This window comes from Lissotriton vulgaris, chromosome 11 (genome assembly GCF_964263255.1).
Source record: "Lissotriton vulgaris chromosome 11, aLisVul1.2, whole genome shotgun sequence".
In the NCBI taxonomy this organism is placed as follows: domain Eukaryota; kingdom Metazoa; phylum Chordata; class Amphibia; order Caudata; family Salamandridae; genus Lissotriton; species Lissotriton vulgaris.
Window position 1 is genome coordinate 123,058,399 of NC_141699.1, and position 26,390 is coordinate 123,084,788.

Sequence of the window (26,390 nt, forward strand, 5' to 3'; positions counted from 1 at the left end):
TGTGTATGAAGACTGGCTTCGGATTGGTAGTTGTTTCCATTCCTTGCATGGCTTCGTTTTTGCGCCTTGATTGCGGTTTGATCCTGATGTGGCCGCTGCACTCGCAGTACTGTCTGAATTGGTGTTGCAAATGACATCATTTTATCCAAAAGATGAAGTGCCCCATCTCGTCTAAGTCAGACCTCTATCGGAGTTAATAGAAGAAAGCAAAACGAGTCATTGAAAAACGTGGAAATCTTCTGGCAATTAAGGTTTTCCAGAAGGTTCCTTTTATCCGGAGAGGGGTCAGTTTAATCCAGACTCTCGTGTGTCCTATCAAAGGGACGGTTTAAATGTTCAAGCCAGGAGTGCGCTCCTCAAATGAGGTCATCGCAGGGGGCCTCGCTGTCCTAAAGTAGAGCTTTCAGGCATATTTTTGTGCAGAATGGAGAAACAGCTGCTCAGTTTTAAACAGTGAATGCATTTATTACACCCCGCCCTTTCTGTGTGCACTGTGACACACATTGAAGTATGAGTCCTTTGAAGTGATGGACTTAAACTTCAGTATGCTTTCTGTGCAACACCTTTAAAGCTGCTGACGAGTGGCTCCTAGAGAGATCTGTGTGTAACCTGCAGGCGTTTCAACCCTCTGAGGCCAATACAATTTGTTTGCTTATAACATAAAATATTTAAGCATTAAAAAAAAATTATGTTGTACTTGCTATGAGATGTATTGCATTATAACACAAGGTAACGCGTTTTAATGTAGTTAAAAGTAGTCTGGGCTACTGGAACTATGCAACAGCAATGACTTTTACCAGGCACACTCCACCAGCCGTCAGTGCACGCTTTCACCAGGCACACACCACCAGCCGTCAGTGCACTCTTTCACCAGGCACACACACCACCAGCCGTCAGTGCACGCTTCCACCAGGCACCAAACCACCAGCCGGCAGTGCACACTTCCACCAGGCACAGACACTACCAGCCATCAGTGCACGATTTCTACAGGCACACACTCCACCAGCCATCAGTGCATGCATCAATCGTTAACGCATCCACAATTAACGATTGTAGCAATCGCAGTATGGCATACTTTACTTTTAAACATGTCAGTGCACGCTTTAACACCAGGCACACACACCACCAGCCTTCAGTGCAGGCTTCCAGACAGACACACCACCAGCCGCCAGTGCACGCTTTGCCACCAGACACACACACCCTCAGCCGTCAGTGCATGCTTTCAACAGACACATACACACCACCAGTAGTCATTGCACGCTTTCACCAGGCACACACACCACCAGCGCACACATCAATCGCAGTATGGCGCACTTTGCGTTTAAACATATTCATCTAAAGAGCAGCATGCCACCATTGCTACAAAAATATATACACATTTTTTTGGCCTACAATTTATGGACTTTTGTTGCAATTTGTGTTGCAATATTTAGCAATGCCAATAGCTCAAACTTTATTAATGCGAGACCTATTGCATTGCAAATGCTTGTTTAAAAGTGTTCTGTGCAGCATTGTTTGAAATTAATGTGTGTTCTGTTGTAGGTAATGGTAGTGCGTTGAGGTGTCAGTGGGTGTTCAGTGGGGAAGTGTGTAGCTGTTAATTGGATGTATACATGGACAGATAATTTTAGTGCTATGGCAGTGATTCCCCTGTACACCGTTGTGGTATGGAGATAGTGAAAGGGTAGATCTCGGTGCCCCCCAGTTATGTTGGGACCAGACCTTTTCTTATTGTGCTGGGAATGTTTGCATTTTGCTGTCACCAGGCATGGAGTATAAGCAAACAGCTATGCCTATTTTTCAGTCGGATAGTTGTGTTCTTATTCCCTCCTAAGCCTCATCTGATCCTTGCTTTCTAGCTGACTGGTTCAAATAGGTATAAATCACGTAATCCTCATATCCTTCAGAGGATGCTACAATTAGTGCCATTGGGTTTGACACTAGAGACACTTTTTATTGACAGCACTATGAAATTGCTAAACTGTGCTTGCTGATTTATATATAATAAAGGCAATTTAAGGAAAGGTTGAATGTTTATATTGAATTGAGATTCAGTGATCTGATTATTTTGGCTCATACTTACTCGCAGAGATTCCTCATCTTCAAGTAACTGTGGAGAAGGCTGGATACCAAACTATTTTTCGAGCAACTCATCCTTATGCTGCTACGATTGTGACAACTGGGCCTCCATTGTGTTTAATCACAGGCAGTGACATTCGTTTTTAGGTTTCGCCTGGCTGAAGGCTGCGCACTGCGCAGCTTTTCGGTGCAGGCGAAATCTTGTGTTAGAACAGAGTGGGCTTGGGATTACACCCTCTGTTCCATTGGCCAGCTCCATAAATGGAGGCTAGCCATTGGAACAGAGATCTGTCCGTAATGGCCGGACCAGATTCGTGGGCGTTCCCGAGATTTCTTCCCTCTCCGCCTCTGCGATGTCGTCATTGCGGCGGTGGGCGCGTGCAATGTTTTTTTTTCGTCTCGCCATGTTTTCCTCATTTTCACCATGTCTTTTGCAGGGGTGGGCTGTGCACTGAGGCCGCTGATCAGGTAAGCAGCATTTTTTATTTAATAATTTTGTTTTTATCATGTTCCCAACCCCCCCCTCCCGCTCTCCGTGTGGCCGTTCCCGCACCACTTAAATGCTTGTTACTTTTGTTTTTATCCCGTTCCCGACCCCCTCCCACTGTCAGTGTGCCTGTTCCCGCCCCTGCCCCCCCCCCTCCCGCTCCCCGTGTGCCCATTCCCGCACCACTTAAATGCTTAAGTTGGTTGAACTCAGAGTCTCGGCCCCCAGGGGTGGGATGCTGCTGCGAGGTATGTGTGGAGTGCGCCGGGGTTAGTGCCCACTGTTGTATGCAAACACTTCCTTCGTGCTGCCTGTACTGCCCCCTCAGACGCACGGCCTGCTTCCTGGGCCTCCCCCGCCCCCGTGTGTACACTGTACACAGTCCTGGCGCTGCCTCCGATGCACAGCCTGCTCCTGGGCCTGTGCTGCCCCGGTGTGTACACTACACACTGTATCACTGTGCACCTGAGCCCTGGCCGCACCTGCGGGACACACCGCCTGTTTGATGTGAAAACACTGGGAGCTGGAGGGAAGCGTGCCTGGTAATGCAGGTATTTATATAGCGCCAAACCCCGGGAGTGTCCAGGCACTTGTAACGAACAGCCAGGACATTTCACAAGCACCCTCTGGGCAGAGGGTGGCACTGCCTTCGCCACCCTTCAAGGCACAGCGTTAATGTACTTTCAGGGGCAGTGGGGCGTGTACGCACTGCTTGGGCTTTGAGGTCCTGCTCAGTGCCTCGGCCAGTCTGCTGTTCCAGTGGTCTGGGTGGGAAACTCCTATCCATCCGAACCTTGTGTCTCTACTGCTATTTATTCAATATTACCACACTGAGAGTAAAACATGTCGATTGCACGCTTCTGCAGTAGGTGCATTATTCCAATGCGCTGTCTTGTAAAAAACGAAACCCACGTGACCAGTAGGAAGAACATAGAACCCAGCAGCCGGTGCAGCTCACTAAGCATGCATACAGGTTGCAGGCACGCTTCCGGGCGGTGCTTTAACCCAGTGAGCTATATTACTGAACCTGTGACCTGAAGGATCTGACTAGCAGATCCCTGCAGCAGGCGCATTGACCACCTAAGCTATGTCAGCGGGACTGGAGTCAGTGCTCAGATTTCTGCCGCAGGTGCGTTGACCCTCCCACCTCCCAGCAGCACAGTCTAGTGTCGTACCCATTGCACACAGACTCCATCCTCGGCGCGGGCAGCACACCAAGTACTTGTTGCCACTGTACACAGAGGCGCGCTCCCGAGTGCTATAAACAAACACCTTCGCCACTCCCCCCCGCACCCCGGGAGTACCTCCTCCACCCCCACACAAACACAGGGCTCGCGAAGCATCAAAGGGGAGATCGGCGGGGGTAGCAACCGGCCCTGGGCACGGGCATCACATGCCACGTACGAACATACACCCCCGAAACCACCTGCCCATTCATTCAAATGTTCCTGGACCTTACCTGTATTCATACATCTGCCTGTGACATCATTTGCACCAGGCATCGCCTACCTTTAGTCTGACCCAGGTGTAATCTGCCCCTGCGTCTTTGCCCCGGACCCCAGGGCTCTGAAGATAACCCGCTCCCTATCATCGCACAGCCCTTGCCAGCTTCCACCCATGACATTTCTGGCGCTGGCATCACCTTCCATCTACCTCTGCATAATGTCTTGGTTCCTAGACACCACACAGGGGCGCAGCTTGGTGAGTGGGACTGGGGTGAAATTGTGGGGAAATCAGATTTCCCAACAATCAGGCTGGCATATAATGTTTAAAATGCATTTCAGACTTTGTAGAGCAAAGCTTTGAACGTGCGTAGTAGTCTCACTACAGAGGCAAACAACTACGCGGCACACGCAGAGTCACTTGGCAGCGCTGCTGCATAAAGCTATTGGCATTGTAAATGACAATGCCATATATGTATCTGTTTTCAAAATAAACACATAAATAAAAAGTTTGTCATTTACAATGCCAATAGCTCTAACTTTTCCGAAGGCGAAACCATTGCATTGTAAATGCTTGTTTTATTTCCATTTGCTGCAGGCTTTTCAATTGAGAACTTTTTCGATCCAATGCTCTTACCTGTTTCCATAACGAATGTTCACAAGTACTTATTACTACTTTCCCAGGCTTTAGTGCTTGCCCAGAATGCTAGATGATTGTTTATTATCGGACCCAGATTCCTTGTGTTTGGGGGTATTTCTAGTTTTTTTTGCTTCGAGCAGCGTGCGCTGATCATCAGTTCGCTCTATTCAAAATGACCACTTTTTAACTTTTTCTTAAAATACTTTGGGGATTTTAAATTTTTCTCAGTGATTCTATGACTGGAGTTCCAGGAGTAACATTGATCTCCCAGTGTGTACAGTGCCCACTGCTTCCCTAATCTCGCTACTCAAGGTAAAAACAAAAAAGAAAGAAAAAGCCCACCTTGAGCTATGTTTTGGTCTCCAGAATTTTAAGGTAATTAATCACTGACCGTTCCGCTGCCAGTCTGCCTTCGTACCTACAAGTATTGCAGGTGTGAGTGATCCTCCGATCTAGTTGTAGAGAGATGAGGTTCTTCTCTGATATTAAGGTTCTTGTCTAAAGGCAGAGCTTTCACCTTCTTTAATGTCCTTTTATTATGTTGCTACTTGTGCACTTCAGTTTTCCGAGCCGAACCAGTGGGAGGTGAAGATTACTTTTACCAAACACATTTTTTTTGTTTTTAAGATATTTATGGTTCCATCTATCCAACATGATAGCAACAACTAAGCTAGCATTCTGATCCTGATCAATACTTAAACCTTTGAAACTCCTCTGGTGTAGACGCAGCCCCAGAAGGCGAGTTTTGAATCCTCTCTGAACTTTCTTGTGAAGAATATACATCATTGGATAAAACCGCAGTAGCTTTCCTCTTGGCTCTACCTATTTTCTAAATACAATTTTATTTATTAGCAGGGAACCTCAGCTCAGGACCTGAAATATTGGAGTACCTTTTATTTAAGCTTTGATATAGTTTCTCACTGCTTGGGGTAAGTCTTGGCACACCCTGTTACTGAACAGGCACCCATAAAATGGACTGCCTTACGCTGATCTAAAATGTTTCATCATTCCAGGGAAAGCTGCTGTTGAGGCTTAGTCAAGAAAGCTGAAAAAAATGACTTTCTCTTGGTTTCCTCAAATGGAGAAAAAGAGGCTTTAGATTTTTGTGAATGGGATCTTGGCCTTGGAGCTTGCGAAGCATTCTCTCACAACCGGTTTTACACTACTTCGGGGAATAGATTACCTCGAAGCAACTCATTTGCTGGAACCTGAGCAGGAGCACAACTTATGAATGATAGGCTTTAGGCTTGCAGAAGGGGCTTACAAGCCAGCCCCAACACCGTGGATGATGTGACTACGTGTTAGGCACTTGTCATGCTGTTCGATTACAATTAGCCAGTTGGTGAAAAAGAAAACCATTCTCTGGGAAGATTTGAGCAGAACAATTGCAATTTTCCTTGACTTTGCCTCAAGCTTGCCATTTTCACTAGCAATACCGAAAGTTTTTTGGCTCAAGATGTTCTTTGGACCACACACATTGATATCTTGAAGGAGGTTATCTTGAAGGAGGTTAATTTATTCCAATGGCTAGTCTCTTACTCAAATTAGCTCAGAAAGAGCCCCCAGATACAGGTATTGTATACATATTTTAATATAAAAGTAAAAACCATCCTAAGGGATTTTGATTGACTCTACATGAGCTGAGTCAGACTGCTGATATTAGTCAGGCTGATTTTAACAGTGATAGGATTGCTTCTTCTCACAATATGGTTTTCTGCCTCCTGCTGCTCTGGCTGTTCTACAAGAAGATACATCTGTGGGATGAAATGTTTATTTAAACAACAATTTACCCACAGTACTTTGATTTGTACTAGATATTTTCTTTTGCTATAGATTCCTTGCCACACCTCCTTCCCCAATTCTGAGATCATATTAGTTTTTATCAAATATTATTTTCTTAATTGTTTTTCTTGGTATATATATTTTTTAATGATCTTGGCTCCATGTTTTGCACCTAGCATATTTGTATATGGAGACACTGGGTAACATTTACGTTGCAGGGGTGTGTAACTCCTGTATATATTCATTACTTCTCTTCCTGTGATACTGTAGCATCTCCATCACTTAGTGCCGTATGCATGGGTTACTTTCAAACCCGATCTGCTACTTGGGGATACCATATAAAGAATCAGTGGTATTAGTGAAGGTAGCAGCTTGCTTGTTATATATTTAATTATATTTTAGGGATGGTTTTATAATGTAAATAATGTAAATATACATGTATTTATTTATTATTGGATTTTAGAAATGGGTTTAGAACCTTGTATATGAAGAATTTTTATCTTGTATGGAATTTGTATTAATTTGTTATAGATTGTCTTTTATGATGAAGAATCGCAATAAAGACTTAATGACTGACTGACTGAAGGTAGCAGCGTGATCTTGAGACTTTTATGTCAAATTCTCGAAGTCTATAAACCTGTGTTCATATTTTGAATGTGTTTTGTGGAGCAGATTTTCTTGCTACAATCAGTTTGTTTTGACTTTCAAAATAAATCTTGTGTGGGTGATCTATAAATCCCTATCCCATGTTTTCATTCAAGGACTGAGTTAAGGTTTCCATCCCCAGAAGGGCACTGCTGTCATCATATATTTGTATTCGTATTCACACATTCACATATCAAGCTGCATAATGTCTGCTCCTGTGTCCAAAGTGTTACAAATCAGCCTATGTTTTAATATTTGTTCTTTACTTATCACGGACAGATACTACAGAGGGACCCACGGGGTAATCGTGGTATATGATGTCACCAGTGCTGAATCCTTTGTGAACGTGAAGCGGTGGTTACATGAGATTAACCAGAACTGTGATGATGTTTGCAGGATATTAGGTAAGATCCGGTTGTTGTGCATATGCCATTAACTGTAATCTAAGATTGGCCTGCAACAAGAAGTAATTTAGAGCAATAGTACTTACAAAATCTATTCATAGGGAACTGACTCAACTTACTTCTATTTTCCTTCCAGTTGGCAATAAAAACGATGACCCTGAACGAAAGGTAGTGGAGACAGAAGATGCTTATAAGTTTGCTGGCCAGATGGGGATCCAGCTATTTGAGACTAGCGCTAAAGAAAATATAAATGTTGAAGAGGTATGCGCTGGTGAAAAGCTGTGATTGGACTGTGACAAAATGACCATTTTTATAAAAGGGGTTGTCTTTGTGTAAATGAAGTGATGAAGCCTATCTAACATACATAGCTTTGGTTCAGTTTTTCAAAATTCTTCTGAAATATCGCTTGCTTATAGTATTAACTTTACAACTATTGTTTACACTAAGTAAATTGCTCTTTGCTCCTCCTCTCTGTTTCAGTATCAAGAGATCTTTGCGACCTTTAAATGAAGACATTTAACATAACATAAAACCTAGTTGTCTTGTCTACAGAAGTATAGTACTTATTTTTGTTTGGTCACTAATGGAATGGAAAATATGTTCTCCTTTCGCCTGTTAATTCCGACTCATTCTCTTGCTTTTCCTCCTTCCGTTATTGCACCTGTATTACTCATCCTTAAACCTTCCTTTTACCCGATCAAATTCTCACCTGTCAAAGTCTCCCCTCTCCCCATTTATTTCTTTGCGCTGGATCCCTTTTTGTTGTGACTGGCAACTTTATTCCTTGCTTTTTTTAGTAGATCTTCGCTTCAAGAATATTAGCTCAACCTGTTGATTAACTCGAATACCATTTTTTTTGTTTTTTTGTTACGAAAGCTTGAAAAACGTGCTCCATGTGCAACTTGCTCTCTTGCTACACTTCTCTTCATTATAGGTTCCCTTAAGTGCTATTGTCAATTTATGCATTGCTAATCCCCATATCTGAACATATGCAAAACATTATTCTGTTCTTATTCTTTCAGATGTGTTGGCTCCTTTCAACTTGGTTTGTTGATGTATTGTTCTCAGCTCTGACCTACTCTGTCACCTTGCTCGCCCTCCTTCCCTACTGTTTGAAAATTGCGTTCAGAACTGACAGACTTCTCTTTAAGAACATTGTCGTTTTATTTGTTAAGCTCCTCCTGTGGTAGTACCCCTCCTTGCTTGAGCCCATAGATAGTTCTCAGCTTCTACATTGAGCGTATAAGGGAGTGCCAAATTGACCAGCTTCTTGTGATATTCACTGATCGTAACATGTATGGCAGTACACAAACGAATGCTATCCAGGTGGATTAGCCTGTGCATAAAGACTTTCTATGCCCAGGCCATGAAGGAGTCGCTTTACATCAGTGTCTAAACGGCTTTGAAGATGGTGCTGAGGGATTTTCCTTTCTTAGACGCTTGCCAGACTGCAACATGAAAGGCTGTATTTGTATTCACCAGGCACTACTGCCTTGAGAGTCAGACCCACAGAAAGGACCATTGTGCTTCCTGGACCTCATGGGACATTGCAGACACCAAGCCTGAGTGTTGTTCAGCAGGAGCTTTTCTTGCTGGAGCTGTGTGGATTTTAAACATGGACGGTTAATCGTAGTAGGCTAACCATTATGAGCTCGTTGGAGGCAAAACGAGATTTAACTAGGATTGGTAGTACATCACAATTTTCATGAAATGAAAATACACTACATACAATCATTGAATATATACGTTGCCTTGCCCCACGTTAAAACAATACTTGTTAAGGTTCTCATTAAGGTTGCATGACTCATTTTATCAGCGAGTAGCAAACTCTGATTCAGCTGCCTAGGATAAACTGGTGGGGGAAATATTTGTTTTTGTAATGACATGAAACCAAATAAATGTGTATATTTTAGTTCAAAGGACTGCTTTAATTCCGGTCTGGTCTGTCTTCAATATTAAAAATATACTGAACAATTTCATAGATTGCTTGGAAAAGACATTAAAGATGAATCTTTGTCAGTTTTATTAGCTCAGTTGAAATGTTGTTGCAAATATTTGAACAGGGTTTCTGGCTCCATTATATGCAGGGAACTATTTGGGATTAAGCTAACCAAGAGTGCCAAAGGTTTAGGTAAATGCAGTGAATTGAGTAAACCACCCTTTACACCATCGTTTAACGTACAAATGAAATGGTATTTGACCTTTTTTTTTAACCCCTTCTGTGCGGATGACGAGCCCAGGCTCGTCATGCAGCACCGTGCTGGTGTGCTGGTGTCGAGCCTGGGCTCGTCATGAGCCGTGGAACGCTCACACGCGGGGATAATTCCCCCGCTGTGCTGAGCGTTCCATTGCGTGGGCAGGCTCATGACGAGCCCTGGCTCGTCACCAGAACACGAGCACCGTGCTGCATGACGAGCCTGGGCTCGTCATCAGAACCGCGGCGTCGTGCGCAGCCCCCCTCCCTCCCACGCCACGGGGGAATTAGCCCCGCAGCGAAGGGGTTAAAGTAACGGAATGCCAAAATATATGCCATTCATTTTTTTTATTATTTATTTCCAGGAGGCAATAGTTATATTCTTTTCTTTAAGACATACCAATCCTAAGTGGACCAACCAAAAACAAGATTCATACCAAAAGAACACATATTTATAAAAGACAAAACCATGACATATAAAACGGCGATCCTCTTATTTCAACGACTGTTCCATCAAAGGCCCCCAGACTAACCGACCCTTGCCTTCCCACATCTGCCTTTACATTTATACAATGCCATCTCCAAATTAAATATATGAAAAAGTCTGGCATACCATGCTTGATAGGTTGGAGGGTCTTCATCCTTCCACTTAGACGCAATCATTATACGGTAAATAGCTATTAACATAAAGCATAGATAAACTTAAGATCGTTCTAACTGTAGACTTTCGTCACATCCAAATAGCAGCATGGTTGAGGTTAAGGAGACAACCCGCCCCAGGTTTTGACAGAAGAACAGTTCAATAGCTTTCTTCAATGCACCCAATTTACAACAGTCAGAAAACATGTGGACCATGTCACCCGGGCCCTGGCCACACCTTGGGCACTTGTTGTTATCCCTTTTCCCCCATACCCAAAGTTAAGCAGGCGTAAAAGAGAGTCTAAATGCTGTTTTGAAAATGTGGGCTTTAAGGTTAGCCAATAGAAATACTTTTTTTAGATAGGGAAGAGGTGTGGCGTCGCGGCCATGGCGACTGACTCCGGAGTCTGGGGATCACGGTTCGATCCCCGGCAGCAGATTAGACCATCACCATGTGACTCTGGACAATAGCTTGCTTAATCTTCCCGACGGCCCCCAGCGCCTAGAGACCCTTACGGGTGATTGTTCGCGCTTTACAAATGTGGATTATTATTTTTATTATCTACTACACATATCTACATCCGATTGTCCATTTTACTCGTCCAGCCAATTTCTACTCTGGTATATCATCCGGATTGGCCTCCATCAGCGTTAAATACAAATCCTTAACTCAGAGCTGTTTTTTTCGTTAAGTAGTCTAAAAGAGGAATCTGAAGGTTAATATGTTGTAAGGCCACCATTATGATTATCTCCCTAACTTGTATATATTTAAAAAATGTGTTAGGATCTAGCCCATTTCGTTCCTGAAGTTCCCCGAACGAGAGGACCCTGTTCAGGTCGGTGATGTCTTCTATATTTTTAACTCCTGCCTTTTCCCACGTTCTACTTATATTATCATAAATTGGAACCGGGAAACCGGAGGAGCGTCATAAAGACACATATCTCTGGATTCTGGGTATTTTCAAAGTTTTACTGACCTTCCGACATACATTCCAAGCCGCTCTTATGGTCTTAAATCGTTTTTTTTTTATAGTAGCTACCCTCCAGCTACCTAAAAACTAACCCTGGTGCTAGATTGCCAACAGCTAGTTCATAAATAGATGGCGGGGTCTCATTGTCCAAATCCACTACCATAGCCTGATCCCAAGCTTTTGGCCTAAATAAGATAATCATGTGTTGCAGCATTACTGCCCAATAATAATATAGGTGATTGGAGACTGCCAGCCCCCTCGATGTTGCAGTGAAGTCATTCGTTTTAACAATCATCTAATCTTCTTGTAACGCCATATTAATTGAGAAAACCCATCTGCCTTTTTTTTTTTTTTTAAAACCTTTATTTAGCACTGTGCACAAAACAAATACGGGCCTACAACCATCCGGCCGGCCTCGACACTTCTGAAGCTTGGTAGCAAAGTATACGTCCACTCGGTGGCACGTCAGCGCGTAAAAGCATACGACCTGTGTTACAGTAAATCCACGTGCACCGAGTGTCAGGAGATAGTAAGGTTAATTTTAAAATAATTTTATATATAAGGAGATACAGAAGCTAGAACGGATCAGTGTACAGTACAGACGATCATGTGATAAATGGGTAACATCCAGCAGGAGAGTCCACTAACAATAAACATATCTAAAATGGCGGCACGAAACTAGAATACCAGGATAATGAAACGCAGCGAAGTGTGCCTCCTAGCCGCTACCCTCCTAACACCAGTCCCACCCACTGACCCTAGAAAAAGCACGTAAGAAAGAAGAACGGAATAAAGAAAAAGAAGGCCCATAGAAACAAAAAACGTACCGAAGAAGACCCCCTACCCTACACGCATGCCGAGGCTATGGCCTACCCCCCCCCTAGCAGTGTGTCTGTCGCCCCAGAAGAACCCGAAATGTAGACGTAAGAAAAGAAGAAAGGAAAAAGGACCATAAAATCACGGCTGAACCCAGGGAGAAAAAGAAGAGTGCACTACCCTACTACTCCCAGGAAAAGGAAAAGCGGGGAGGAGCCCACCCAACAACCGAACTCCCGGACTCCCGCGCCGCCAATGCATCCTGCGCCATGTACAACACAATATCAAAAACTGTAAACCCGGTGGTCCCGAATCGATAACACCCAGTACCTCAGCACAGCACAAGTCCTCCCCCCGGCAGACGAAGTAAACCTCAGGAGAAATCACAGCGACATGTAGCAAAAAAACAGGACATTAAAAACTACTCAGCCAATATTGCAAAATGTGTGTCGGTCCAGGTCCCCGCCAGCCGATCCAACCAAAGCGACAACGGGCATACCATCACCCCTGTCCGGACCGGCAGATGTGGTTCAGGCCTGTCCATAGCTGCGAGTCACCTTCAACCAGGACAAAGAGACAAGATGGCCGCTCTCGAGGAAAGGGGACAATGAAGACGTATCGTGCCGCAGGGTCCCAAACACAGCAGTAACATGCCACAGAAGCTCCAGCGATAGGTGCAGCTAGGGTAACATCTGGCAAGGGAAGTGAAAAGCTGGGTCTCGATAGGTAGCTCGTAGGCAAAGTTATAGCGTTCAAAGTGAAGGGTGTCTCCGCAACTGTATCCTTGTCGATGGGTAGACACGTTACATTGTAGCCAGGAGAACGCCTCACCGCCGTCCCTTCGCTCTGCAACATTGTTTCCCCTCCAGGAGAAAACATGGGCGGCGGGGGATCTTCCAGCCGGGATCGTCCCGTGTCAGACAGTGCCTCATCGAGTCTCCGGGCCAGCGCCCGGCCAGTGCTCCGCATTGCCACTTGTAACGCCACGAGGGCGGCCAAGACATCCCCACGGGTCGGGTCTCTCTGTGTCAAGCGTCGGTCCGCACTATCCCGCTGCTCCATCGGTACTGCAGTCAGCTCAGGGGCACATGGGCGCGCAGGCACTGTAAATCCAGGGTCAGCCAGCGTCTCGGCAAGAAGAGCAGGCGCCATGTTAATCTCCACTGCAGGCAATTAGTGGCGAGACAGAAGCGACCACGTATGCCAGAGATGCAAGGGTGTAGTCACCGGGGGAGTTCCGTGCACCAGTCGGAGACAGCACAGGGTGAGAGCGCTCCACAGTTACCGTGAGGACCGGCCGTCCGCTGCGGGAAGACTCATCAAAATGGAGTCCGCCCGCTTCTCTTCAGGGTGGCGGAGGAGAGCTAGTCTTAGGGGGCTCCAGCGTCGTCCAAGCCACCGTCAGCGCGAGGGGGAGTCAGACCCGGATGTAAGGGTCCGACTCCAGTCGCACAGCCAGCGCTTTCACCCCCGCGGTCATCGGCGGTATTCCAGCTCATCTCCCCGTCCACATCCCTCGGCGTCCAGCGGCGGCCATCTACACAGGGACCAGGGGAAGCGCCGGAGGTCGAAAAAAACACCGAGTCTGCTGCCAACCCCGCCGGTAAAGGTGTCAGGAGAACGCCAATCGCTTCAGTGCCGGTATTCCACGGCGGTAGAGCGGCGCAGGTCAGGAGAATTGATCAGGATTATCAAAGGAAGCCAGACGGTTCACGGAGCCGGGAGCTCAAGCGTCCGTCCCGTCCGCCATCTTGGCTCCTCCCTCCCATCTGCCTTTTTAAATACTGAATTTGCAGGTTACAAAGGTATGCACCAGAATTTGTAGAAAAACGTCGGAAACATTGTCATCTTTATGACATTCGCTCTTCCAATAATGGATAGATGTAAATCCAATCTCTTCAAGCCTCCCCCCATTTTTTTAAAAAAGAGGATCAGAGTTTATTTCCCAAGTCGTCCCAACTTCCGCTGTAATAGTTATCCCTAAATACCTGGCTGACTCTATCCTTTGAGGGTCCTGAAATTGTGTGGTCCTAGTACAGACGATTTGTGTTTTGTCAGTATTTAGACTATATCCTGATTTTCTTTCGAATTCTGAGGCCAGCATTTCGATCCTAGCTATTGCACCTTGTGGATCGGGGGTAACAACCGCGATGTCATCGGCGTAGGCTAACACCTTGGTGTTATAGCCCTGGGCCTCCATTGGTTTAATGGTACAAAAGGGGGTGGTGATGATCGGAGCATCTGAATCAAACACTCACACCCAGTCAAAAGATCTGGGTTTAATCCATCACTGTTCTTTAGCCCACTCTGCCACCCAAGTTCAGACATGGCTATATGCAAATCAGTCTGACCCTGTGCCTCATGGGAACAGTCCAGCCCGAACTCCCAAGCCATGTCTTCCTTGGACCGGAAACAAGCTTCCGAGGACCGGTTTCTGGCATTCCAGCCGTCTTTAGCCCGGCTTGCTTGAATCCAGTGGCAACGTGAGCAAGAGCTTGGCAGTGTGAGTGTTTGATTCAGATGCTCCGTCCATCACCACCCCCTTTTGTACCGCTTTTGGCTGCCATAAGTGTGGCAGGGTATGCTCAGACGTGAGCCCCTTGCTCACTTTGCCACTGGATTCAAGCAAGCCGGTCTGAAGACGGCTGTAATATGTAAATATCCAATAGTGTGTATATTTAAAAAGTTTAAATTTTGAAGTACCATAGAACAGTATTGACTCATAGAAAGCATTGAGTGAGTGTACACTTTTCTAACATGTCCATGTCGTTATAATGGTCCATATTCCAGCCAATCAGGCTGCAGCACCCTCTAGAACCTTCTCCTCAGAAGCTCAAACCCTCAGATTTTCTACCGCCCGTCGTGTGAAGGGAATCTCTCGGAGCTCTGCTCAGTTTTCTTCTATCAAAATCTACAGAATCTCCAGAACATGTCTTCTACTAAAAAGTCTTTGATTCGGTCTTGTACTGCCTGTGGAAAACTTTGCCTTTTTTCTGAGGACCCTCATAAAAAATGCATTTATTGCTTATATCCGGATCATGAGGTGAGGAATTGCAAGTTGTGAAGGACCTTTTCATCTAAGACTTTAAAAGACAGAGAGGCCCGTCTCCTTCTGTGGCTGCAGAAGTTGAAGACCTCAAACAACCCAGTGTCTGATGTGGAGAGTGTGTCTTCCCACCATTCCAAGACCTGTCTTAAGCGTGGGTGTGAGACTGAGATTCCTTCTCCTTTTCTTGAAAAGAAGAAGCTCTCGGACGCTTTGAATCCAGTTCCCCCACGGAGTCTGCGGGCCTCTACGCCTACAGGACCTGGTTCTCTGGCGTCGCAGACTCCAGCAGTGCCCATTTTCTCTAAAAAAAAAAAAAGGTGCCGGCCCATCGACGAGGCGCACGTCGACGACTACGAAATCTGTCACCGTGATTTCTACATCGACGACGACCTGCTCTCTGACGACGAAGACGACATCTTCAACATCGTCGACTATGGTTCTAGAGGTGTGGCCTATCTCGTCGATGATAAAAATCTCGTCGACGGCCAAGAAATAAGTCTTGTCGACGGCTCCTCCAAAATGTCAGTCGTCGACGAAGGCTTCGTCTTCGCGTCCATCGTTATCGACGCTAACCTCTTCGTCGACTATGGTCTCGTCGGCAGCGGCAGTCTCGTCGGCGGTAGCCTTGCCGTCGACGGTGGCTCAGTCGCCGCTGAAGGCTCGTCGATGCTAGCACCCTCTTCGTTGATGGCAGTTTCGTTGACGACGATGGCCTCAACGACGAGCTCGTCAACAGTTTCTTTGGCGACTGCAACCACCTTCACAGTGGCAACAGCTACAACTTGACGTCCTGCACCACTGGTTTTGAGCCCTGTGCAACATTCAACAGATCTGCCTGCTCAACTATTTACATCTGCAGATGAGGATGCCTCTGACGGTTCAGATGTGGATGACAACTTTTGAGCTGCAAATAGCCCGTCTGAATTGCATATAAAATGCAAAGATTATGTGACTAAGATCCAGCGTCTCATATCTCCATTGCAGATGATGATGATGATGATGATGATCAAGGAGTTCCTATGGCTCAATTGCCACTTTCGTTGATTTCAAACCTACAATATATGTTAGAAAACCTGATTGGTTATTACTCAGACTGCGCAGGTCTAAAAATCCTTCCACCCCAATCTCTACTCTGCGTGACCAGGAGGGCAGGCTATTTGATAATATCAGTAAGGGATCACAAGGATGTCAGGTACCCATGCAGCAAACTCTCTGGCTATTATGGGGTGATATGGTCACCAGATGAGGTCAAACATCACCCCATTCTTCGATTTCTTGCCGGAAGGCAAAAAAGCTGAAGCTGCAGATGCAAGATGCAGGAAGGCAAAAGATCAGCACCTGAATTTGACTGCGCAATTGATATTGCAGCCATCGGCTTCCAGCAATCTGCAGGATAAGCTGTCCTACGACGCCAGGGTTGGCTCAAGGCCACATCCTTCCATCCAGAAGTTCAAACTAAAATCCTCAACATGCCCTTCAACAGCGATTTCTTTATTCGGCAAGCACTTTGATGAAGGCTATGAAGTCTGGCACTGAGATAGCTAGATCCCTAGGAACTCCCCAGTGCTGTAAGACTCCTTTTTTCAGAGCTCATGGATGAGGAACTTATTTGTATTGTTGAGGATACCAGAGATATCAACCACAGTCCTACCAGCAGCCTTTTTGGCCCGCCTATTAGCACCACCAGCCCTATCGCCAGCCTATTGTAAGCTGCAACCTAGGAGACAGGCTGTTTCCTCCAGAGATACCGGCAGGAAGCAGTAGCAAACTCAGTGTACCGGTTACACCCCCACATGTCAATCAGTATGTGTCAGAATTTCCAAATATCTACATCAATGCAGTAAATTACTACGGACAAGAGTCCTAGATCTCATTGCGTATACCCTGGAGTTCATGCAGGTTCCACCTCCTACTTCACCAGCAAAATTCTTCTCATCTCATCTTCATCTTCTTCACAAGGAGGTATTCCCCATGTTATTAAAATGAGGCTGAATAGAGCATGTTCCACACTCTGAGAGGAAAGGGGTTTTACTCCTGTTTTTTCTTAGTGAGGAACAAATCAGGGGAGTGGCGCCTCATTCTATATTTCAGGAAACTCAACAAGTACCTGTAGAAACCATCTTTGCATATAATTACCTTCCAGGAAATTCTCCACCTTCGCAACCATGGAGATTTTCTAACCAGTCTCGATTTCCAAGAGACTATGTCCATGTCCCCATCAACCCCAGACATCACAAATTCCTCAGATTGGCAGTGGGCGGCACTCATTACCAGTTCAAGGTGCTCCCCTTTGGTCTATGATCTGTTCCCTGGTTATTTGCAAAATGTCTCGCCCCAGTGACGGCTCATCTACGACAAAAACCTTTGAATCTTCCCATATGTCGACAATTGGCTAATAAAGGCTCCATCCTTCCAACGAACATTGAAGGATACTTCCACGTGTCTTCACCTCTTTCGAACCCTGGGGCTCACATTCAACTTTCAGAAGTCTCTTTTCACCTTCAATGAAAATAACCTTTCTGGGAGCAAGACACATTGCTCGATCAGGCATTCTTGTCCATAAACAGGCAACAAACTTTCCTTTCTAGCCTGCTCAATTTAAAAAGAAAGTGCACCTCAGTTCGCCTGATCAAGTCTTTACTTGGCATGATATCATCAGCCATTCTCCTAGTGCCTCATGCTCGTCTCAAAATGCGACTTTTCCAGAAAGAATTTGGATGCACAGTGGCTCCAGATGGAAGAACATTTCGATGACCTCATCCAGATCACCCCAGTGATGAAAACAGTTCTTCCTTAGTGGACAAGGTCTGGCAATCTCTCTGCAGGAATAACAGTCCTTCCTCCCCTTTCGGAGTATGTCATTAAAACAGAGACTTCTCTAGAAGGGGTGGGGAGCTCGCTTACAAGTGAGAGGAGAGGGGAAAGGAGTTGGCCTAACGGCGAGGGCGGTCGACCTCGAATCTGGTGAATTGGGTTCGAGTCTCGACAATGACGCTGAACATACTGTGATTCTGGGCAAATCACTTAATCTCCCCGTGCCTAACAAAAATTAATGTGTCCTCATGTAATGCAACCGGTGCTAAGTATAGCGCTCTGATACCCGATTCGGGTAACGTTCGCGCTATATAAAACTCTGTAATAATACAAGACATTCAAGTTCAGGGCAAGTGACTCCAGAGCAATCCAGGATGTATATGAACTTCCTTGAACTCAGAGCAATCTCGCTGGCTCGCCAAGCCTTCTTGCCAAAGATTCAGGGGTCATTTGTCTTAATAAGAACAGACAACATGACCAGTAAGCATTACTGTTCTGTCTCAGGAAGCTCAAACCATCTGCCAGTGGACAATAAGTCATTTGGTGACCATAAGAGCATAACCTCTCCCGGGACTGCACAGCTCCTTTGCATACACCGTGAGCAGAACAACCTAGAGTTGCCACGAATCGAAACTAAACCAGCTTGTTCTGGACTCAATATTTTAACAGAGGGGCAAGTACAAACTGGATCATTTCGCATCTCAGGAGAACAAGAAATGCTGGTTTTACACCAGAAGATACCCTCTAAAGGGATCCTTGGGGAATGGCTTTTTAATGCCAAGATATATGCCTTCGCTTTTTCCCCAATCTCGCTTGTTTCCAGGCTTCTCATGAAAATGAACAGGGAACCATGCCGGTTAATACTCAGCGCTCCACTATGCCCCAGACAACTCTGGTTTACGGACCTCTCATGTTGTCTGACAACCACAATAAACTGAAGCCCTACGTGGATTTGTCGATGACCAATCGGCAGGTCCTTCTTCCAGACCCGTTTTCTCTGCATTTATTAGCCTGGCTCCTGAGCACCATGAGCTTCAGCACCTAGATTTCCAGTGGATTGTCGGAGTATTCTTGCTAAGACCAAGGTGACTCTACCATTAAACATATTGCCTCCAATGGAAACAATTTTGTCAAGGGCGCGATAAATCTAAAGTGCATCCTATCACATTGCCTCCAGAACAGGTGTTGTCAATGTTTGTGATGTCTAGCCAAATCCAGTCTGGTGCATTCCTCTGTTATAGTGCATTTAGCTGCTATATGAAGGTCCGGCGAACCTAGGGGCCTCCTTCCTTATGGTCTCAAAGATTAATCATCCAATTTCTTAAAGGACTATTCAGAGCATATCCCCCAATAAAGTCACTGCATGGCAGCTTAACACTGTACTATCACAACTAATCAAGTCTTTTTGAGCATTTCGATCCTCTCTGAACTAAAGTTCCTTACTTGAAAAGTGGCGTTGCTGGTAGCTCTTGCTTCCGCTAGAAGAGTGAGCAAACTCCAAGCGTTCACTATTAAGTTACCTGTTTTAGAATTCACAGCTTGCATGGTAATTCTTCGGACTAATCCCAAGTTTCAACCGATTTTCATCTATAATCAATTTGTTATGCTAAAGACTTTCTTTCCCAATCCTCGAACACAAGCGGAAACAGCTCTTCATTCTCTCGATGTCAGGCGTGCTTAAAGTTTTGCTTACATCACCCAAAACAGTTGCAAACAACTTTTTGTGGCCTACCGTAACAATAACAAAAGTAGGCCGGTTTCCAAATCCGCCATAGCAAGGTAGATTTCGGCAGCCATACTGTTCTGTCATTTTAAGGCAGGCAGACCTTTAAGACAAAAGACTAAGTTTCACTCTACAGGAGTAGTTTCTGCAACTGCAGTTTTATTTGCTGGGGTGCCCATTGAAAGTATATGCCGGCTGCAACCTGGAAGATCAGGCGCTCTTCCACCCAGCATTCTCTGGATTTGGCTCAAAGCACTGATACAGCGGTGGGTCAAGCGATACTTGAGCTTCTTTTCCAATAGGATGAGCCTGTTACCGTACAATTTTTATACTGTTGTGCCCCCTATCCACGGCCATATATATGTATTATTTTATTGATTATGTATTGTACTGCCAACTATTCGGGTTGTAAATAGCAACAAGGGGCTGGTACTATACTGACGTCCAAACTAGGCCACAATTAAACTCAAAAAAGGAGGAGAGTGTTCTGAACGTGTACTCACTAATACTTTCTTCAATAATGACAACCTGAATCAATAGGTGGTTATGGTGTTTTTATTACACTTTTTCTGATTTTGATTTTCATGCAAACATGTTAGACATTTAACTCATGTCGGAAGTTAATTAAACAATGATTATCAAAACATTTCAAACCAAGGTACATTAACCCGTTCACCGCGGGGCTAATTTTCTCCGCGGCGCTGGGGGGAGGGGGCGTGCGCAGCGCCCCGTTGCTTGTGACCAGCTCGGCTCGTCACGCTGCACGGTGGCGCTGTGCTCATGACAAGCTGAGCTTGTCATGACGGCGCCTGTTTGTATAGAACCCTCAGCAGAGCAGGGGAATTATCCTCACGTGTGAGCGCCGCGCGGGTCATGACAAGCTCAGCTCGTCATGAGCACAGCGCCACCGTGCCTCATGACGAGCTGAGCTCGTCATGAGCATGGGAAGGGTTAAAAGGACATATCAACGTACAAATAAATACAAAAAAACTGAATGTGACCTACAGCAAACCAGTCCTTATTTAACCCCTTCCCTGCTGCCGTTGGCCGTCGCAAGCACTACTGGGGCTGCGAACGTCCACCGGCCGATGCGGCCCCCGCCCACTCGTTCAAACCGCCGCACTGCCTCGAAATAACGTCCGTGGCTAACTGGTTAAATGGCAGTGCAACACATTAAGACTTATTTAAGCATGCGACTTGCCAAAGACAACTAGATGCTACACAGATAACAGACAACTGTCCTGTTTGTATATGCTGTATTTCATGCACTGTTAGTAGCTGTTACTAGCTGTGAGGGGGGTCAACGCGTTTCTGAACCAAATATGTTTTGCGGATTCTCCTAAGGACCGGGACCGGGTCAATACTACAGAACATAAGAAGAAAGTATACATGAATAGGAGAACCCTGCGTTAATGGGAATAGAGTCACTAATGAGTAACACTTATTCTTACCTATTGGGATGGGGTACTCCATTATTGATTTGAAATCAATTGCTTGTATCCAAAATGAGTAATGGAATGCATTTTAGGGGGCGAGAATTGGATGGGCACTCCATAGACTTTGCCGTGTGGGCCAAAATTGCGGATATCTTTAAGGGGTGAAACCAGTACTTGCCTCTTGGGACTTGTGTTCTCAACTTCAATTATTGAAATTCAAGTGGCATGAAACTGGGTCGTCGTGTTATGCAATTGGAAACAAACGGGTCATTAGATGGGCAATCACGAGTGTTTATGAATGGCTTCAACTCGATCTCTGCCTAAGGAAAACGGAATGCCTAGTTAATAACCCATATATTTTTGTTAAAAAACCTGTAAATGCTATTTAAGAGCTTTTGAGCGCGTACCTCTTAGAAGACACTGCCGCTCCTGTGTCTATGCAGGGCCGTTTTTTTATTCTGCCGAATTACTACATACTGCGTCTGCAAATAACTGATATAGAAAAGAGGGGCGTTCAGAACGGAATGACATTCTGTGATATTCTGTCATTCTAAAACTTGTGGCGTCCTCTAAAACACTTGCCTGATCTAGCGCGTTAGTCTGCCGTAGCTCTCTCGCGCTGATTTTGCCGGCCGCCACCTGAATGCAGAAATGGGCGGGGCTGTGCTAATGCGAAGGTGTTTAAATCTGCAGCCCATAGCGTTCCATGTGATGTTGCAGGGTAGTTTGGTATTTGGAGTGTTTAAGAAAAAGATGAGCGCTAGAGGTTTCCGGAACCTAAAAATCTTTACTGAAAAGAGCGCGACTGCAACAGCTAAAGTAAACAGGCAGAATATTGCTTATCCTCTTTTTACGACTTAAATGTTCCCTCAGCAGACAATGACTGTAATACAGAGGCGGGACAGAATGAGCTCCCAGCTTGTGTGTAATGGAAATTTCTCACTCAAAAATCCTATATTGAGGCTAGATTTTGTGAGAGGAAATCCCCAATGTACAGATTATGGAACAGACCACTTTGTATTTAAACAATGCAAATACAGAAGGGAGCTTCTCACCTTTATATTGTGTGTGATAAAAATAATTGTGCTGCCAATGCATCTTCACTAAATCATGGAAGAAATTAAATTGAAAGTGAATACCACAAGGACGCAAGTAGTCACCCAATACGGTATTGGAGTCGACTTAAAGTCTGTTTATTTCAGACATTTCATTAAGTCCTTGTGTGGCTGTGTTAAAGCGCATGATTAAATATGCTTCCTTCTGGAGAAATGTTCTTTCAAGGTCTCCCCCTCTGGGGTTCGGTCGAACAACACTTAGTATTGTCCATTTAAGGTCTTTTTCTGTGTGCTTGAGATCATGAAAATGCGTCACCAGTGGTGCATTCTGGACATTATTTTTGATTCTGGACCGATGTTGGCTGATCCTCTGTCTCACTTCTTGCGGCGTTTTTACCAATGTAGACAAGTGGGCACGGGCAAGTTATGGCGTAGACCACGTTTTTGGTCCTGCAGTTTGAAAACTCGTGTTTCCATTTGTTGTTTCCATCCGTGAATTCTGTGCCTTTCAATGGTCGAGGTACATGCTAGGCACATTCCACATTTATGGTGTCCTGTAACTGGTCGAAGATTCAGGAAACTGTGTAACGTTGTGTTTCGTGTCTGGGGCTCTTCAGATGCCCGCACTATTCGTTGTCCAATGCTGACATTTTTCTTTAGGGAAAATAACGGTACTTCCAGGTCTTTGTCGCTATCTTTAACCAAGTGCCCATTCTGTTGTATGAGCTTTTTAAAAAAGAGTTGGTGTGGTGTCCAAATGTGGAGACACACACCAATCGTGACATCGTTTTTTTTTCATTGTTTCTCCAATAGCGTCTCACGTGGTGTGAACCATGCTGCACGAGTGCTTGAGTAACTTAGCTGGATACCCTTTCTCTTTTCATTTTAATGTCAACAGGTTTGAATGTATTTCGTAGTCTTCTTTACGTGTGCAGTTGCGGCGAATACTGCCCATAGGGAAGGTTGTCCTTAAGACTCTTTGGATGGTGTCTGCGGAAATGAAGAGCTGTGTTTTTGTCAGTCGGTTTGGTATGAAGTGTCGTGATAAGACCTGTTTCTGTTGGCCGAACTTCAACATCCAAGAAAGTTAGACTGGTGAGACTATGAGTCAATGTAAATTGAATGTCTGGGTTTCTTTCGTTTAGCCAGCCATCCATGGAATTGCAACAATTCTTCTGTGCTTGTCCAAATACACCAAATGTAATCAATATACCAGTGCCATTGGGCCAAACTTTGGCTAAATGGATTGTTATTGTAAATGAAGTGGTCCTCCTATTTGGCCATATAGAGGACGGCCATTTCCAGCGCGAAGGGAGAGCCCATGACGGTCATTTTCACTTGGATGAAAAACTAGTTTTCGAATTTGAGGTCGTTTTGTTTCAGTGCCACGGATGCTGGGCTGACAATGAATTGTGTAGGAACTCTGAGGGCGTTCTCTACTTTCCAAATACCATTCCAACACTTCTAGAGCTTCATCCTGGGGGATTTGCGTATACAATGTTCATCTATGAAAGATACCCCAATACTGGAGAAAGAATTTGTTACTTACCTGTAACTCCGGTTCTCCAGTATTGGTATCTTTTATGGATACATATGCGACCCACCTTCCTCCCCTTGGAAGCTCTCCTTCTTGGCAAGTGAGGACAATCCCACTAGTGCTTGGAAAACTAAGAGAAGATGCCTCTTTTGAGTGTTCTAAGGGTGCAGTCGCCTGATTGGTCCTTGTTCCACTTTGGTCGTTTATTTTTAAAAAGGACATAGATGGGCTATTAAGCTAAGTCTTGCATTCCTTTTACACTGATACATACTGCAATACTAACGGGAATGATTCAAGCATGTGAATCTCTGAAAGATACAATACTGGAAAATGGGAGTATCAGGTAAGTAACAAGTTCTTTTTTCTTAAATCAGGGCAGATTGCATGGTTATTTAAAAGAACATCAAACACTAGGAACTGATGACTTGAGTTTGGAATTTTTTGAATGAGCATGAGGAATTTTCCCAGTTCTATTATTTATTTCTATACAGATTTTGATTTAAAAAAATTGTCAAATGTATTTCCTTTTGATTATGAGCAAAGCAGTTCTTTCCATCTCCCCAGATCACCATTGTTTTCATACTATTGGTTGAAAGTCATATCCCGACTGAATCTTATCTGGTTGCTCTTTTGCAGATGTTCAACTGTATTACGGAGCTCGTTTTGCGAGCGAAAAAAGAGAACTTGGCAAAGCAGCAGCAGCAACAGAATGATGTGGTGAAACTCAACAAGAACAGCAAACGGAAGAAGCGGTGCTGCTAACGTGCTGGGCGGCCTCGGAGAGCATGCTCTCAGACCGAACAATCCCTCCAGCGAGACTCGGACTCCCGGCAGGAGGAGGAGAAGCAGACACTGGCTCAGGGCCCTGCTGTCAGGGGCCCCAGGGGGCGTTTTCTCAGTCTTGTGCCGTTATTTAAAAAAGAATCTCCACGTTTTCTTTCAAGAGGCATTGGCATCTGTTCACTGTTGTGCCAAGAAAGCGCTGTTGGATTCTTCTGGTCCCCCCTTTTCCTCCATGCTTCTTCCGGAGCGCTCGATCACGAAAGGACTGTCCGTTGTCTGCTCTGTGGACTAATTAACCCAAGGGCCTGTACATAATGTATATTGCTTTAACCAGCCGCGCCTCCCTTGTATCGCTTCGACTTCTGTCTTCTTAATGCCAACCAATCAGGAACCTTAGAGTTCGTCTTTTTAAAGATATAGTGCAGACCAAGTTCTTAATCTCAACTTGCATCAATCAGGCTGCTCACAGTGGTGCCCAGCTCTAACCACTTAGTCTGTGCTATTTAATTTGTGTCAAAATATTCAAAACTATATAAAAGAAGAAACACACTCCTGTGCTTAAGACCGGAAAGGAGCAGATTTGGATTATATTTGTTTTTTAATCAAGTGATAATTGGATGAGGATTACTGACAGTCTGTTTCTATTCTGATTCCATTCTCCTTCTCCCCAAACTAGAGAGGGAGGAAAACTACAAACAAATCTGCCAAAAATGTTTTCTACCAGCCTGTCTATAAAAAAGGAGAAACTAAATAAAATGTGAAGTCTAGTACTGGTCTGTGATTGCAGGTGGGGGTGGTACACACAATGGAATTTAAGATAATTTCTTAAAGGGTATCTGAAGCTCTCATATGGTCATTGATTGAAGTCCTGTTTATCTATGTGCCTTTTAGTCGTTCAGAAAATCTCAGCTATGTGGTGAGGGTGCCAAACTATACTCCCTTTATTAAACCCTCAACTACAATCAAGCTTTTTAGGGAAAACACAATCCCTAAACTATGTATTTAAAGAAGCTTCTGATAAGAGTGAGTGTATCACTGGAGCTCTTCCCGTTCTTCCACTGTAATGCAGTCTTCTCAAAAGTGTTTTATGTACTAAAAAAAAGAATCACTATGACCTTTAGATTTGGGTGGACGGTGTACCCTGTCATAAACACAGCGAATGTTCCATCCACTGCATTGCAAGTGCAATGTAACTTGTAGTACGGCAGACCAGATATCCTCCATATTTTGTCAGAATATCCCATCTGTAGATCTCTAAATAAGGCCATTAATCTTTGAAGAAACCCCTGGTTCACTTCAAGGCATGCAACTAACATTTTTTTTGTTTTGTTTATTAAAATGGGATCATTGTATTGGGAGTTTGAATTTCCTTTCTGATACTTTAATAGGCCATTCTCCATGGGATCTGTTTATTTAATGTTTTGGTATTTTTATGTGATACAGATCATGTTTCTTAGCATAATAGTGCAATAATATTGTGCAGTATTTTGCAGAATGAATCTGTTATTAATTGCAAATTTGTGCTTCATCCTCCATCTCCAGAGGAACTTCATTTACTGTCCTGCTAAGAGGCAGGATCCTGGTGTGTGTATGTGTTTGTATGTATATATATATATATATATATATATATATATATATATATATATATATATATATATATATATTCTGAAAGAAACAGGTTATTATTAGATTCCTTACCTTAGAATAACCCCAGGCGTCAGGCTGGATCCGGAAAGTTTTCGTCAGCAGTACCCCTGCGCGCCGCTAGGCGTTGTCTGCGGCTCCGCGTCCTTCGTCGTCCTCATGATCGCTAGGATGACGTCGTCGGAGTAGAGTACTTAGATGCCGCCATCGCGCGCTGACGTCTGTTCTTCTTTTTTCTGCGCCAGCAAGC

General features: G+C 44.7%; 1 protein-coding gene across 1 annotated transcript in view; it reads left to right on the top strand.

Moving 5' to 3' along the window:
* Window positions 1-25,848, top strand: part of RAB35 (RAB35, member RAS oncogene family) — a 160,059-nt gene extending 134,211 nt beyond the window's left edge. The window contains exons 4-6 of the mRNA XM_086942876.1: window positions 7,355-7,479; window positions 7,616-7,740; window positions 24,350-25,848. Of these exons, the coding sequence (XP_086799002.1) occupies window positions 7,355-7,479; window positions 7,616-7,740; window positions 24,350-24,475 (376 nt within the window). The 3' untranslated portion in view covers window positions 24,476-25,848. The remainder of the gene's footprint in view (window positions 1-7,354; window positions 7,480-7,615; window positions 7,741-24,349) is intronic.
* Window positions 25,849-26,390: the final 542 nt, after the last annotated feature.